The following is a 17,595-nucleotide window of genomic DNA, read 5'->3' on the forward strand; positions in this document are numbered from 1 at the left end:
GATACTGACTGGGAACACCCCACAAGAGCTGCAGTTTTGGAGATGCTCTGATCCAGTGGTCTAGTCATCACAAACTCGCTCAAATCCTTACGCTTGTCCATTTTCCGTACTTCTAACACATCAACTTTGAGGACAAAATGTTCACTTGCTGCCCAATATATCGCACCCACTAACAGGTGCCATGACGAGGAGATCATCAGTCTTATTCACTTCACCTGGGAGTGGTCATAATGTTATGGCTGATCGGTGTACTACAGTAATACAATAAAACACCTTCAATCTGATTAGAGAATTCAAGTGTGCTGTGGAATAATAATCCACAAGAATAATAACTGATTATTAAATAAAGTTCCTGACAGACTCTTCTTCACTCAGGTGATAACCAGAGTTGTTTACAAACACTAAAGAGGTTTATATGCATCACCAGATTGGGGTTTCTTTAGTTTTCAGACCAGGAAATCTTTCTCAAGTGACTTCTGCGTCACTGCAGCACAAGGCATGTAGTGTTGAAGAGGTTGAGGATTAGGGGTTTGTCCGTTTTTACAAAAACTAGTATCTGTTCCTAAAATATCACCAGAAACACCTGATATTTCCATCTGGACACCTACACCATCAAGTGTACTGCAGTTGGGTTCAGTGATTTCTATACGTAGTCTTTTTACATTTGAAAGGTTTTTCCGGTAATCTGGCATTCTGACGCACTCGGAGTTCACTTCCCTTTCAGACAGCAGATCAGGAAGGTCATATGATTTCGAAGCAGCGCAGACGATCTAAGACACACTAGATCTCTACACAGGAAGTGTGTTCAGTGCTAATACTCACTTCCTGCACTCTGACCAAAAAAAGAAAAAACCACAATGTGCTCAAGCTCGAAGACGAGGGGTTCGGCCAACATCTAACAATCGGGTTTGAGAGATGGTTGCAATAACTTTAAGAAGAAGAAGAATAGCTTTTAGTTGAAAAAGAAACACGATTTTCAGATGAGAACATTTACTGGGTTTGTTTGTGCGATTGCTAATAATAACACCTCTCCAGGCTCTCAAAGCTAGAAAGTTTCGGGACTCGGTTTTTTTTTTTGCTTGATAGACAAAAACACACAAAGCTCATAACCATATTACAACCCATTACAACCAGAAACGGTGATTTTATTGTCACCAACATCATTTCTCGCTCTCTCTCTTTCAAGGATGATTAATCTGGTTCCTGTAAGCCGTGCTTGCAGAAAAAAAATCTGAAAAAGAAAACAAAAAACAACAAAAAATGCAATCTGAAAAAGCTTTGAAACTGCAGCTTGTCACCGAACTCGCTTTTGAGCGGGAATCTGGTGTGAAACAAAAAAGTGTAGCACGGGGTGTAGCACATTGGGCGGCGGTTCTGGTGGGAAACCTGTCGGCGAGGGCTGGTTGAGCCGTGTGAGAAACGCAGCACATGCTGAGATTAAGAGAAAGAACGAAGGGAGGGAAGGAGGGAGGGAGAGAGGGAGGGAAAACATGGTGCTTGAGACGGTGAAGTGCAAGAGTCAAGAGCGCTTAAGAAAAGAGCACAAGAAAGAAAGGGGGGGCAGAGAGAGAGAGAGAGAGAGAGAGAGAGAGAGAGAGAGAGAGAAAAAGAGAGAGAGTGTCTCTAAGGGGGGAAAAGAATGCAGGGATAATTCAGAACAGACTGAAAACCAGGCTGAGGACAGAAATTTATAAATGAGAGAAAGACAGACAGAGAACAGAGAAAGAGAGAGACAGAGAGAGAGAGAGAGAGAGAGAGAGACTGGTTTGACGAGCTTTCCACACAAACAGTGTCTCTGTGCAAGAGGAGATGATCTCATAGAATTCAGGGACGGGCCGCCATTAATTACCCCATTTTCATCTCAATCATAGTTTTTTATTCTCACTCGAAAGCAAGGACAGCCGACTGATCGGATCAGAAATGGTGGCGTCGCTACGTTTCCTTCTTGCTGGAGATCCGCACCAGTAAAAGTAGAGCTCTGGAGTGAATCCTAACAGCTCTTTTTTGAAAAGAGATGGATTAAGATGGATGAAAGATTTGTGAGGTTCACCATAAATGGGTTTGCAAACAAACTGGCAGTAAAAAAAAGTAATCAATAATAATACATTTGCATATTACACAATAAAAAATGTACCAAACCGTTTATACACTACAAGGAAAATCAACCAGTTATATTGTGAGGGAAAGGGAAGGGTTTGACAGACAGGACGGACGGACGGACGGACGGACGGACGGAAGAAAGAAAGAAAGAAAGAAAGAAAGAAAGAAAGAAAGAAAGAAAGAAAGAAAGAAAGATCCCAGTTTTATTTACAGAATTCAGAGATGGAAATGAAGAAAAGATTTACAGAGAATGAAAAGAAAAAAACGAAAAGAATGAGAACTGCAAAGTGCAATGAAATGACACAGAAATGAAAGACAAATCAAAAAAGAAAAGGACAACGGGGGGGCAACAGAGGAAGAAAAGAGGGTGAAGAGAAAAAAAGAAAAAGAAATGAAGTGACAGAGTGAGTAAGAAAAAGCAAAGAAAGGAGGACAATGGGAAAGGAAGAGTGTAAAGACAGATTTTGCAAATTTTATGTTAGTTTATTATTAGATTATTATTTCTCTTGAAAACATGGAGAAAGAAATGCTACCACCACCAGGCTGTATTTTCTAAAAATAATAATAATAATAATAAAAATAAAAAAGCTTTTTAAGCTTTATGATTAATAAATTCATATTATTTGACCAAAATGGATAAAAACCTCCTACAACATTCCATGTAGAACTGCTTGCTATATTTTCAACGCAATAAAAATATATAAATATTCCGTATTTAAATATAAATAAATTGAATGCACTTGTATCTGCATTTGCCTCTTGAATATTCATGCATAATTAATTTGTCCAGGCTTCAGAGAATTTTATTATCTTTCAATCGTTGCTCCAAGTATAAATTCTCCTGGTATTTATTTACTTTACTGCATCTGGGTTTCTCATTTACTCCCTCCCTCCCTCTCTCCCTCCCTTGCAGGGTGGGAATTTCTAAGATTCAGGTTCGGCAATAATGCGTCCAGATGTGGACCGCTGGAAAAAAAAAACCTCGTGTGTGTCCTTAAATCATCCAGAAAACTTATTTACCTCATCCATGTGTGTGTGTGTGTGTGTGTGTGTGTGTGTGTGTGTTGGCAGTCATCTGCTTGGGTGTATGCTCCACAACATCACTAAAACCAGCTGCTCAAGAAAGAAAGAAAGAAAGAAAGAAAGACAGAAAGACAGAAAGAAAGAAAGAAAGAAAGAAAGAAAGAAAGAAAGAAAGAAAGAAAGAAAGAAAGAAAGAAAGAAAGAAAGAAAAGGAGCAGTTTGGTTTTTGTTGTTCAGGTTTCCAGATGATTTAAATACAAAAACAAAATTACATTAAATTAATAATAATAATAATAATAATAATAATAAATGAAATATATTACTGATTTGTCAGTAAAAAATAAAATAACAATAATAATAATAATAATAAAATTAAATAAAAACAAAAGCAGAAAGAGCATCTAGCATCATGTGACTGGTTTCCAATCGCCAAAAAATTGTGATCATGTGATCAACTGCTTATATATATATATATATATATATATATATATATATATATATATATATATATATATATATATATATATAAAGAGAGAAAACATTAAATTCTAAATAATAAATAACACAATTATACATTCCAAATCAAATTATAAAAAAAATTATTAAATATTTAAATATTCTTTAAAAACAAATAATATAATAATTTTTTCTAATAAAAAAAACTACACACACACACACACAAAAAAAATTAATTACCCACATACTTATCTGATTTATTAATTCTTATTTAATAAAAATAATAAAAAAAATAGCAAATTAAAAAATTATACATACTACAATAAGTAATGATGTAGTTGATTTTTAATTTTGAGGATTTTTTAAAATGACATCCATATTTGCAAATAGGCTTCAAATATATTTGCATAAATATTTAATTAGATATAAATAATCACATTGTTTTTTTCAGTATCTAAAACCCACATGAAGGCAGTAATCATCATTTCAAGAAATTTAATCTTTTAGAAACTGAGATTTCTTTGGAAATTAACATGGAAAACAAAATATTTGGGGGAAAAGGTTTTTTAAAAGTACATGATGTGGTTTCACGTGTTTCCAGTGTGGTTTATAAGGTTTGTGAAGGAAACTGATGTGTTCCTTTCAACAGGAAACACATTTCTCAAAATTTGACGTGACGTTTTCGTGAAGTGACAAAATGGTGGATTGAGAAACAGCTTTAGTGCAACAGGATGTGAGAGGACAGTAATGCACAAACCTGACTAGACCAAAAGTTGTCGTTTCTACCCTCGGCATCTTTAGAGATTAGATTAGATTTAGAGATTAGATTAATGTTAATATTAAAGATGGAGATCAGCAAAGCAAAACAAAAACATAGCAACACGTGGCATGACGATGTGAATTTTTTTTAAGTTCTTCAGTAATGAGGGAAATTTAACATTGGAGTGCAAATCCCCCAGATTTCATCACACACACACACACACACACACCAGCTGGGACACAGCTGCTGGTCTCGCCGTCAGCCTGAAAACGCTGCCTCATCTTCATATGATACCCACAATGCCCTGGGGAAGTGTGTGTGTGTGTCTGTGTGTGTGTGTGTGCGTCTGTCTGTCTGTCTCTCTCTCTACTCATGTAAACAGTATTAGCATGGCCATGTTTATTTGGGTTCATTTAAGGTCACATTTATTTTCCTTCTCTCTCTCTGTCTCTCACTCACACAGAACTCCTTCGCTCATTGGTCAAAAGATAAACTATGCAGCTAAAAGTATGCGCACCCTGACCATCACACCCGTACGTGGTTCTTCCTCAAACTGTTACCACACAGTTGTAAGCACACAATTGTACAGAATGTCTTTGTGAGCTGTTCCAGCATGACAAAGCCCCTGTCCACAAAGGTTGTGGATGATCTCCAGTGTCCTGTCCTGCAGTGACCCCTGACTCTGACTTTGGAATGAACATATCATACTGAATGAATATAAAATAAATAATATATATATACAAACTGCTTGTTTTTTTCCTGGCTTATATGCATTGATGCTGATTTTAGCAGATCTGTGTACAAATGTCATCCACACCCCTTGAAAACGCACGCCATGCTTGGTTCACTTCCTGTATTCGGTCAAATCAGGATAAAATCACTGGGAACCGAGTTTTGGTCCACACCCAGGTGCAACTGCTGGGTCCCCATCAGCACAAGCAAAAAAAAAAAAAATAATGTAATAATCCACACCTGGCATTAAGGTGCATCCTGGGTGATCAGATGGCAAGTAGACAGGTGTGAACAAGAGTCGAATCAACTTCAACCAAGAGTTGTGATGCGATCACTCAAACCACATTTGCAGGTGGACTGGGCCGCTTATTTCCAAATTGATATCTGTATAGTGTGAACGCGGATGTGTCTCGGACAGCAATAAAGTACCAACTATGTGGGGGATGTGGTAGTTTAGTGGATAAGGTGTTAGACTACTGATTGGAAGGTCGTAATTTCAAATCCCGGGTCCACCAAGCTGCCACGGCTGTGCCTTTGAGCAAGACCCTTAACCTACAATTGCTCAGTTGTATAAAAAAACTAGATAAATTGTTGCTCTGAATAAGCATGTCTGCCAAATGCTAGAAATGTAAAGGCAACCAATTCTGTGCGTCACTGTACTAGTCAGAAAATACACTATATTGCCAAAAGTTTTGGGACATCTGCACTTACATGCACATGAATGTAAAATGGAGTTGTCCCGCCCTTTGCAGCTATAACAGCTTTAACTCGTCTGGGAAGGCTTTCCACAAGGTTTAGGAGTGTGTTTATGGGGATTTTTGACCATTCCACTAGATGCGCATTTGCAAGGTCAGGCGCTGATGTCGGCCGAGAAGGCCTGGGTCAGGGTCTCCGTTCTAATTCACCCCAAAGGTATTGAGGTCAGGACTCTGTGCAAGCCAGTCAAGTTCCTCCACACCAAAATCACTAATCCATGTCTTTATGGACCTCGCTTTGTGCACTGGTGTACAGTCGTGTTGGAACATGAAGGGATCATCCCCTAACTGTTCCCACAAAGTTGGGAGCATGAAATTGTCCAAAATGTCTCGGAATGCTGAAGCATTAAGAGTTCCTTTCACTGGAACTAAGGGGCCAAGCCCAACCCATGAATTCAATGATTTGGAGGGGTGTCCCAAAACTTTTGGCAATATAGTGTACATCGTCAATGTGAGACTGCACAGTAGAGCTCTCTATTGCAATGCCTTTGGATAATCTTGATGCTAACACCAGAAACAAAAGCAGCTGCTTTTCATAGCTTCATTTCTCATCATCATTTAGATGTTTTTTTTTCTTGTTTGTTTGTTTGTTTGTTTTAACAGACCGCATGCTAAAAAAGGCTTAAACTATCCGTACAGGTCCTCTGTCTACCTCTGTCTCTTTTTCTCGTCTGTCTGTCTGACCGCAGGCACACTAATGCTGACTGAAAGAGGAAAAAAATAAACCTGTGTGCAATTACACAAGCAAGCACACATTACTGCTGAGCAAAAAAAGAGGATCTGGCCCAAGTCCACGCCGAACAGGAGAGAGGAAGTTGTTCGTGCTGGAACAGGAAGTCACTCCATTTCCTGAAGTAGCTCTACTACAGCCTTCTTCCTGTGTTTAACTACTGTATTAGGAAACTGTAATACATAACATCCTTTAACACATCATGACACAACGTGTGACAGGACCCAGCTTTATTTACAGCACGAGTGTGAAAAACACTGAGCAGGAAAAGCAAATAGCAGAATGAGGAGGTTAATGAAGGGGAGGTTCTCTTTAAAGTCCATCGACTCACAGAGAGAGAGAGAGAGAGAGAGAGAGAGACCAACGCTTCTACACCAACACTCTATAGCACATATCAATGTTCTCCAACACCATGAAAATTATCACAGACAACAACCAGTGAAACTGAAAACTAATATAAATCAACCTCCAACACTAACATGAACCAGCACTACCATACTCTAACACACACTATCCAACACCACCATGCCCCAACACACACTATCCAACACCACCATGCCCCAACACACACTATCCAACACCACCCTGCTCCAACACGCACCATCCAACACCACCATCCGCCAACACGCATCATCCAACACCACCGTGCTCCAACACACATCATCCAACACCACCCTGCTCCAAGACACACCATCCAACACCACCGTGCTCCAAGACACACCATCCAATACCACCGTGCTCCAACACACACCATCCAATACCACCGTGCTCCAACACACACCATCCAACACCACCGTGCTCCAACACACACCATCCAACACCACCGTGCTCCAACACACACCATCCAATACCACCGTGCTCCAACACACACCATCCAATACCACCGTGCTCCAACACACACCATCCAACACCACCGTGCTCCAACACACACCATCCAACACCACCGTGCTCCAACACACACCATCCAACACCACCGTGCTCCAACACACACCATCCAACACCACCGTGCTCCAACACACACCATCCAACACCACCGTGCTCCAACACACACCATCCAACACCACCGTGCTCCAACACACACCATCCAATACCACCGTGCTCCAACACACACCATCCAACACCACCGTGCTCCAACACACACCATCCAATACCACCGTGCTCCAACACACACCATCCAACACCACCGTGCTCCAACACACACCATCCAACACCACCGTGCTCCAACACACACCATCCAATACCACCGTGCTCCAACACACACCATCCAACACCACCGTGCTCCAACACACACCATCCAACACCACCGTGCTCCAACACACACCATCCAACACCACCGTGCTCCAACACACACCATCCAACACCACCGTGCTCCAACACACACCATCCAACACCACCGTGCTCCAACACACACCATCCAACACCACCGTGCTCCAACACACACCATCCAATACCACCGTGCTCCAACACACACCATCCAACACCACCATGCTCCAACAATAACAAGCTCAAACACACACCATCCAATACCAAAATTTTGACCTTACATGGCTTAAAAATGTCCTTGTTATAGACAATCTTACAAATGTCAAATAAACCAGCATGAATGTACAAGAACATGCTAGAAAACAAACCACATGAGGATATAAAACACACAAATCCTGAGTTTTCCGGTGGATTTTGAGTCTGTGGTGATCGGGACTTAAGGATCAAACGTGGCATATGATACAACTCTGTAATCCTCACACTTGTTCACTTATGTCTTGATTTTATTAGTGAATAAATGAGATTCTGTAATCAGGAAAAGATTTTACACGCACACACACAGCTCTGAAGAAAGAATGTAAAGCATTTTAATTCTGTGTTAATTCTCTAACCTGCTCAGCAGGACAAACTCAAGCCCCCTCGCCTTAAGCTCCGGATTTTAACAAGCCCAAACATCTATCTATCTATCTCTATCCCTCTCTCTCACTCACTCCCTCTAGCTCTCGCTCTCTCACTCCCTCTCTCTCCCTCACTCACTCCCTCCCTCCCTCCCTCTCACTCCCTCTAGCTCTCCCTCTCTCTCTCCCTCTCTCTCTAACTCTCTCCCTCTAGCTCTCGCTCTCTCACTCCCTCTCTCTCTCTCTCCCTCTCTCTCTCACTCACTCCCTCTAGCTCTCTCTCTCCTTTACTCCCTCTCTCTCTCACTCCCTCTAGCTCTCTCTCTCTCTTACTCCCTCTCTCCTTTACTCCCTCTCTCACTCCCTCTCTCTCCCTCACTCACTCACTCCCCCCCCCTCTCCCCCCTACAGCCTGGTAGCACTTAGCCTCAATTTCCAGACGACAATTTCACCATTTTGGAAAAGGGCAGTGTTTTTTTCACCCACACAATGAGCCTTTTTCTCCACCTCCTAGCAACTGAAATGACCACGAGGCACAACTGCTTCTCAATCTTTGCCAGAAATAAAAAACAGACCATGTATCTCACTTTAGCTATGCTTTCACTCAAAAATTAAAACTCTCTTTGACAATAAAAAATATTTTATGAATATATCTAGGAAGAAATCAAAACCGAAAGTTACTCGAGCCCCTAGTCCTAGATATTTTGTTGTTTTTCCCAGCTAATCACTCCTGAGCCTAATAACGGCTAATTAACCTACCCCTTCCTGATCCGAATCTGCTCATGTTAGAGAAACGGATAGATGCCAAGATGTCGAAACAGAACGAGAAATTTTAATTACCCCAGACCTGGAGAACAATATCCTTACACATTAAAAAAATAAAACAATATGCATAAAATATGCTTTCTAACAAACTGCCAAGAAAGCAAGAAAAAAAGAAAGAAAGAAAGAAAGAAAGAAAGAAAGAAAGAAAGAAAGCAAGAAAGCAAGAAAGACTTCCAAATAATTAGTTTGATAACATTCTTTTACTGCATACAAAAATAAAAGAAAACTGAAAAGGAGAAAAGAATTGTAAAGAAAATTGTAACTAATAATCAGCTGAGGGAAACTTCAAATCAAATCCGCTTTCAGATTTTGTCATTTTTATTGTTTTTAAGAACGTTAAATAAAAATACACTACAACACACCCTGTAGGTAAAACGCTGAAACATTTAAAGGTGGAAGGTGGTTGCACTGCTGACCAAGTTGGCTGTTAGGACACTGTGGTAGCTAGGGTACTGCTACACCGTCACATAGCTATGCAAAGTTCATTGCTAGGATGTTGCTAGGTTTTTGTTATGCTATCCCTGCTGAATGCTAGGTGTTTGCTAATGGGGTCCCAGGTAGTTTCTGTGGTATTACTAGCAGGTTTCAAAAGGTTGTAGCTAGTCGATTGCAAAGGAAACTCAGCAGGATGCTAGGGTGATGCTAGGGCAACAAATGCTGTGACCATTTCCCATGTATTCTGAATGCATTTTGGATCGTTGCTAAGTGGCAACCGCAATTCCGATCATTCCCAAAAGCAGTGGAAGAAGAAGAAGAAGAAGAAGAAGAAGAAGAAGAAGATTATAACCTACAGAATTCTGGCTTGACAGAATTACCACATTTGGTATAAAATGACTGGATTTATTTCTGAAACCATCTTGTTGTCCAAGATTTGCACGTTTGGATAAACAGCAGACTTTATTATTTTTTCCATTAAATCTCATGTTTCTTGGTGTGTTTTAATGTTTCTCCTGATTCAGCATTTCTCACCTGATTCAGCTTATTACAAACCCATTAAAACTAACAGCAGACAAAACAGACGAATTAATTGGAATAAACGTGTAAAATCCAAGCTACATGCTTATTACATTCTGAATCATTTGGATAAAACCACATGAAAACAAAACAGATCTAAAGGCTCTGTAATTAGAGACAACACGAATGAAACGTCCCGGCTCAACCTCTTTTGTAACAACATCATCTTGTTTTTCTTCTCTCTTGCTCTACATTCATAGTACCGCCGCTTTTTTCACCTGCTCCAGTCACATGATGTCTGGAGGCTCATGCCACCTTCAAAATGCTTTATTCGAGCAAACAGTAATATTTACGCTATTGTTAAAAGCACCCAGTCTTCGCTGCTCCCACACACACACACACACACTTGTGCGTTCTGCTTTCATGACCTCTGAAGCAACACTTCCACTCAAGAGTCATGAGCCTCTCGCGTGTCTGCCACGTTGAAGAAAAAAATCCCAGAAGTCGATGCGTAAAGAGTCAATCGATATCTGATCATGAGGTGATTTAAACTGAAAACAGAAAACCAAAGGCTAAACACCAGGAACTGAATGCAGTTGCTAACCATCAATACCTCATTAGCAGCACTGTGCACTTAATAATAATTAATGTAAATTGTTTAGACACTTTTGATATATTAATAATGCTTCATTGTACTCGCTCATCTGGATGCTACTTCTGTTTATCGTCATCGGGGTTAACGGCTCTAATTGGTTAGAAAGCTGTTGATTAGTTTTCTGTAAGAACAGTTTGGAGCATAACGCCGCCTCGTTCTAACACGGCATTGTTTCTATTTCTATAGTTAAAGCTTTCGCATATTTCGCTCTGTCATCATTCTCATCCCCAGCACTTTTCGTTTTTGCTAAACGTTCTATATTGCAAAAAATATCACATAACGAAACTTTTCAAAATGGCTGAACTTAGACGTGGAAGTTACCTTAAAAACGTGAGCAAACACATAAGCTTTGTTTCAACTCTAAAGTACTCAAGAAACTTTTATCATCTTTTAAAACTTGAGTTGAGTTCAACATCCAAAAACCATTAGAGTTAAAGAGAAGAAATAAGTAACATAACTTCAATTCACATGACAATCAGGCTCTTGTGGATTTTTGGTGTCTTCTCTTTGGTCCTGTCAGTAACGATGCAGTGACCAATTTGGGAAAAGTTACAATTGTGTCCTAATTTATCACTGTACTCATGGTAGGGGAGGAGGGATATGTTGCCAAAAGTTTTGGGACACCTCTCCAAATCATTGAATTCAGGTGTTGTTTTTCAGGGGTTGGTCTCGGCCCCTTAGTTCCAGTGTAAGGAACTCTTAATGCTTCAGCTTCATTTTGGACAATTTCAAGCTCCCAGCTTTGTGGGAACAGTTTGGGGATGACCCCTTCCTGTTCCAACATGACTGCACACCTTGGCACAAAGCAAGGTCCATAAAGTTGAACTTGACTGGCCTGCACAGAGTCCTGACCTCAACCCCATAGAACACCTTTGGGATGAATTAGAGAGAAGACTGTGAACCAGGCCTTCTCGTCCAACATCAGTGCCTGACCTCACAAATGCACTTCTAGAGGAATGGTCAAAAATTCCCATAAACACACTCCTAAACCTTGTGGAAAGCCTTCCCAGAAGAGTTGAAGCTGTTATAGCTGCAAAGGGCGGGACAACTCCATATTACATTCACGTACATGTAAAGGCAGTCGTCCCAAAACTTATGTCAATATAGTGCATCACAATTCTTTTATGATAGATTTGGTCCAAAATATGTTCTCTTCAGATATCCGATCCACTATTTTGTAAATAAAAAGGCAATCAGACCTCGCTACATCGATACCTGTGATATCTCAAACAAGTGAATTGTGACAAAATTGATTACAGAGTCACTGTTGCATACTGTGATATGGTTCAGCCTTTCACAATGACTTTAAAACTGTAAGTGTTTTACGATCTGAGGAAAAGACAAGTTTAGAAAATGAGTATCTCTCGAATATTCAGGCATGTAGGCCACACTCCATAATCATCCTGTTGTGTTTGCTACAGTGGGAGAAATCGCATTTCACACCCCGCAGATCTGCGTTTTTCCAAAGCCCGGACAAAGGATTTACTTTTTTTTCGCAGCACACACACACCAGAGTAAATACACACACACACACACACACACACCAGCGAGCGGAGGCCCACATCGGTCGATGTCGTGTGCCGGCAAACAGAGAGGCCGAGATAAAGAGGAGAAGGGGAAAAAAAAACATGGCTTTGAGTTTTACCTCTGGGGAGGAAATCTAATACGGCGCAGCAAGAAGCAACAGAGTGTGCAGGGTACAATGGGTAGGGTTCAGCATTGAGAGAGAGAGAGTGTGTGTGTGTGTGTGTGTGAGTGTGGAATGTGAAACACCAACAGCAGCATTCCAGCTGCGTCTGCATCGCTTAGCTCTCGAAAACCGCCACACAGTTCAGGGAATAAATCACCAAAATCAAATCCCAAAATATTAAAAATAATAATAATAATGTTTATAGCGTGACACATGTGTAACCGTGACCGCCGCGTGACGCCGCCCGTGTCCTCAGACGAGACAAGAAAAACACAAAACCAACCAGCAGGGGAGTGGAAACTCTACAGTGAGACACACACACACACACACACGATGCAAAAAAGTCTGCTGAGGAAATGGAGCCTTTTTTCTCTCTCTCTTTTTTCTTTTGAAACAGCACCTCCAACACAGTGACTATAAAGTCTCCTCTTTATACACAATTAAACAAACAAATCAACCTTTCATCAGTTGAATATGCAAATAGTTACATCTATATTTGAGTGGTACATTTGTCAAGTAAAGGAACATTTACATAACACACACAAACCCATATGGTTTTAATCATCGTGAGCTATTTTCATTTCCACTGACCCGTGCAGAACCTCAGCAACCAAAAGTGACGACTTCTGGGTGTTGTAGCGTTTACTTCAACAGACATGTTTTAAACAAAAACATTATAAATCAAGAACAACTAGCAACATTATTTTTGGGAATAAATTTGCAAAAAATATATAAGTGAGGACCATGTAATAACACGCTATCACATTAATAACGATAAAGGAAATCGTGCTACCTTTTATAAACATTTCTCAGAGTAAACCTTGATACTTTATTTCCATCTCTTTTCTTTATTTTTTTTTCCTCCACACATTCTGTATGGATATTTTAAACTTTTGAAAATTTGACCGTCATTTTTCTATAATATTGTTTTTGTTTATATTCTCACACACATTGTGATACACAACCTGTTTTCGTTTATTTAACATGCTGTTTTTATGATGATATCGGTATCCGGATACAAGTCACAGAGTATCGCAGCCATCTCTGATACGTAAACAATTCTTTTCCTTTTTTGTTCTTTAATTAAAACCCTGTAACAGACTCAAAGTATTGAAGTATCACCGTATGACACACCCTCCCGAAATCACCACTGTAATATGTACAGTGTTGTGCTACATATTATTCACAAATATTCACCCCCTTTTCCACCTGGTACTGAGATATTGTTACAACGCTGCAAAATATTCTCTCGGAGCGACACCTTTGGCTCGGAGTTGTCTAAAAGACGTCAAAATCAGTGTTTTGAACATCTGGAGCATGACGTTTTTGTACAAAATGTGCTGAAAGTCTGGCAGACTGAGGTCTGAGATCAGACTGGGCTTTTCAGGGTCATGATGTGGGGGTCAATACTTTTGCAAGATATTTTATAAATATGTATAATTCTAAACATCTTGCTTTCTGTTGTGGTAGACAGAAGAGAAAAAGATGCTTGCGTCACTTTTTTTTGCACTCAACAGATCCTTGCGTTATCCACAACGCCTTCCATTTAAAGACAGTGATGCGGCGGCGCTTTATTCCTCCACGCCTTCCAGTGGTCTCACCTCCCCATCTCTGCACATCAGCTTCTAAAAGCTTCGTCATTCACGCTGCATATCATGACGTAAATCACGACCTCGCCAAGTTGGGTCTCTTCTCTGTTTGGCTACAATGCATTCTGAGATTTCCAAAACCAGCACTAGAATATGACTGGAATTCATTTTCCCTCCTAATGAGTGTCACGCTTTTTTTATTATTAATTTTTTTATAGAAACAAAACAGAAAAAAACAGCATCAAGGGGAAAACAATCAGCTTCAGAATTACTAATTACTTACAAATAATTTTAATATGATATAATAAACAGGTTTTGGTTTTGAGGGTGGAGTTTAACTTTCATGTCAACCTCAGGAAACAAAATCGTTTGAGTTACTCAGACAGAAACTATTATTGTTTTTGTAAATTTTGTCAAAATCACCCGGCATTTTCATGATCAGGGAAACTAAAACCCCACACACACACACCAGCAGCAGCGATGCTGATTGAACGCAGACCACCAACATCTGGGCAGCGGTGGGAAAAAAAACACACACATTGGGGCTTTATAATGGTATTTTTAATGTAGAACTACCTAAATAATGTATTTAACAGGTTAATGTTAGATGGCTAATTTTTTTCAGCTTCAGGGTTAACTAGTGATATGTGAAGAGTCACTTTAAAGCCTAAAAACCAAAATTATTAATTTTTAAAAAATTAATTTCTAATAATAATTCAAAAGCTTACATCAGATTTTATATATATATACGCACACACAAATGGATTAGTGTTCGTGTCGTTGTGTTGCAAGATGATTTAAAAACAATTATTCTTGTATGATTTCTTTAAACATGCATAACTTTATAAGACAATATGCAAATGAGCTGTATATCGTACACACACATGATAAGAGGCACACAGGAGCTCGTGCAGAGCCAGATGACGATGATGCTCACCTTAAAGATGTAGTAAACCAAAAAAAAAACCCACAAATTAAACAAAAACAAATCACCTACCATATGAAACAGGAATCCAGGAAACTATGAAGAAAATGACTTTGCCCGAAGAGACACCGGGAAATCGGCCCATATTTTTCTGAGAGAAATCCTCATAAGCGTCGCGAGCGCGAGGCGAGTTACCTCAGGACTTACGTTCAACTCGATAAATGAAAAAAAAAACACCTAATTTTCAACTTGTCGGCACGGAAACGTACAAAAACTGACTCTAAAATCGCGTCGAAACCCTCATTCGTTCTCACAGTCACCGGTCCGAGCGGGTAAATCCATAAAAATTGAGATTTTTGCAACCTTTTTTCCCGTCCATGAAGTCACTGTGAGGTAACTCTGAACTTCTCTCTCTCTCGTGCTCTCTCTTCCCTCGAGCAGGACGCGTCACTCCACCTAAAGTCGCAGAAGAGCAGTATCCGTCCGCGTGAAGTTTTACAACAGGGACTAAACTGTCACGCATATCGTGCGATTTTTTACTAAACGAATCTATTTTAAACACACAGTGTTAATTGTCTGAGATAAAACCGCGACTACATTGCATGTAAACACCGTCCTCGACCGTCCGATATCGTCGAGTACGTCTCTTCTCTACATCATGCCATAGACCGAGGCGGAGGAATTTTTTTTTACTTATTTTCAACGCCGACCAAATCTGCATACTAGCGTACTAAACAGTAGTCTAGGTCACACCGCCTGCTCCGGTACTGTTTAGTACGCAAGTATGCTGACAGGGACTTGGCCCTTTTCTATGACTCAATTTTGACGTGAAATTTTCACCCCCTGTTGACGGGATTTTATATATTAAAAAAAATTGACACCCACTATTTCTCCGAATTATTTTTTAACATTAATTTTCTTTTGTTTATGTAGCTGTTAAAATTCCCAAGATTTCATTAAAAAAAATCTTAAAGATTGATTAACAAGCAAATTATGTCATGAAGAGTCTCCAAAGCTAACATGCTAGCATACATGAGCATGTATTATATTATATATTTTTACTTCATAATTTTATATACTAAATGTTCTTTCTAGTCATTGTGGGATTTCTTAAACAAAAAAAAAAATTCATTGTGGGTGCACATATTCTTAAGAGAATTTTTTTTGCGATGATAGCAACAGTTAAGGAACTAGCATGCATGCTAGATTAAAAGTTAAGTATTTATTCCCTGTCCTAAATAAAACAGTAAATAGATCTTGATAATCACATAGATGTTACAGTATATGGTATATGTAAATCAGTCATTATAAAATATTTGCATTGTAATTGGGAGAAAATGTTTCGCTAACTCTGGCATCCAACGTCATTAAAGTAGTCTGTGGTTATTTAGATCTAGTAAATAACAGCACAGGCTTTTAACAGTTGGTTAATTTAATAGTTTTAGGACAAAGGACGCTTTAAATAAATACTTTAAACGTCCTTTTGGTGCTCTGTGGAAGATTTCACACCGAATTGATCAGATTAGCGCTACAGTTCTCTTGTGTGCTTCGACACCTTGCTAACTCTCTAAGACATTTAGTGGGAAGATTTTGTCACATGTAAATTTGTTGGGCTACAAATAATACATTTGGTTCATTGTTGAGACAAAACATTAACACGCTGATATGCATCGTAAAGGATTTTGTTAGAGAGGTCATTGAGAATATTGTGTGGGTTTTTTTGGTTTTAGGCAAGATAACAATTGCTGAGTTAAGAAAATAATATATACTTGAATTTTTGTTCGATTTTTAATTAAACACTATAAATATTGTCACACTGGAAACTTCCATCCTTATCGTACACTCTTAATGTCTTAGGTCAAGTATGATACACTGCTCACAGGCTAAATGAGTAGACTCAAGAAAAACAATTGATTAGCATGATTCAAGAAACTATCTGTGTTATCTTCCAAGTGATACCACAGAAAACCATTCGTCTTATCATTAGGACATCGTGATTTCAAATCCTGACAGTGATGCCATTGGCTCTGCGTGGCTATCGGTCGTTTTAACTGGCCTCCCACATTCTCTCTTTTCCTAAATGGTGTTTTAGGGGGTTTTCTTGACTTCATGGAAGATCTAATTTGCTGTACATGTGTGAACATTAATTCTTGGAAAATACCTATTAACAGAAGTTATGTCCCTCCACCCCTTAAGACACACGCTCATGGGCATTCACTCATGCACTAACTTGCAGTAACACAAACACACACACACACACCTATTGGTGTGCATTGTAAAATTAAGATTTAGCATTTCATAGCATTAACATTTCTTTCTTTCTTTCAAAAGGCTGTGTTTAAGCTTTATAAATGTCTTCTGATTCCTTTTTGCCATTGTTTAAACATCATTTTTGGCAAAAAATAATGAACACAACAAATGTAGAAAGACAGCAGTAAGGCAGTTGCCTTGGCAGCCATTTATTCAGCCATTTATTTTACAATCTTCTTAAAATCTCCTTCTGCCAATAAAACAGTAAGAA

The 17,595-nt window shown here is 39.3% G+C and overlaps 1 protein-coding gene across 1 annotated transcript in view; it reads right to left on the bottom strand.

The window, feature by feature from the left end:
- notch2 (notch receptor 2) overlaps positions 1–15,697 on the bottom strand; it is a 54,662-nt gene extending 38,965 nt beyond the window's left edge. Inside the window, exon 1 of the mRNA XM_058388780.1 lies at positions 15,147–15,697. Coding sequence (XP_058244763.1) covers positions 15,147–15,219 — 73 coding nt within the window. The 5' untranslated portion in view covers positions 15,220–15,697. The remainder of the gene's footprint in view (positions 1–15,146) is intronic.
- Positions 15,698–17,595: the final 1,898 nt, after the last annotated feature.

The sequence above is a fragment of the Hemibagrus wyckioides genome, linkage group LG05 (assembly GCF_019097595.1).
Source record: "Hemibagrus wyckioides isolate EC202008001 linkage group LG05, SWU_Hwy_1.0, whole genome shotgun sequence".
Classification (NCBI taxonomy): Eukaryota; Metazoa; Chordata; class Actinopteri; order Siluriformes; family Bagridae; genus Hemibagrus; species Hemibagrus wyckioides.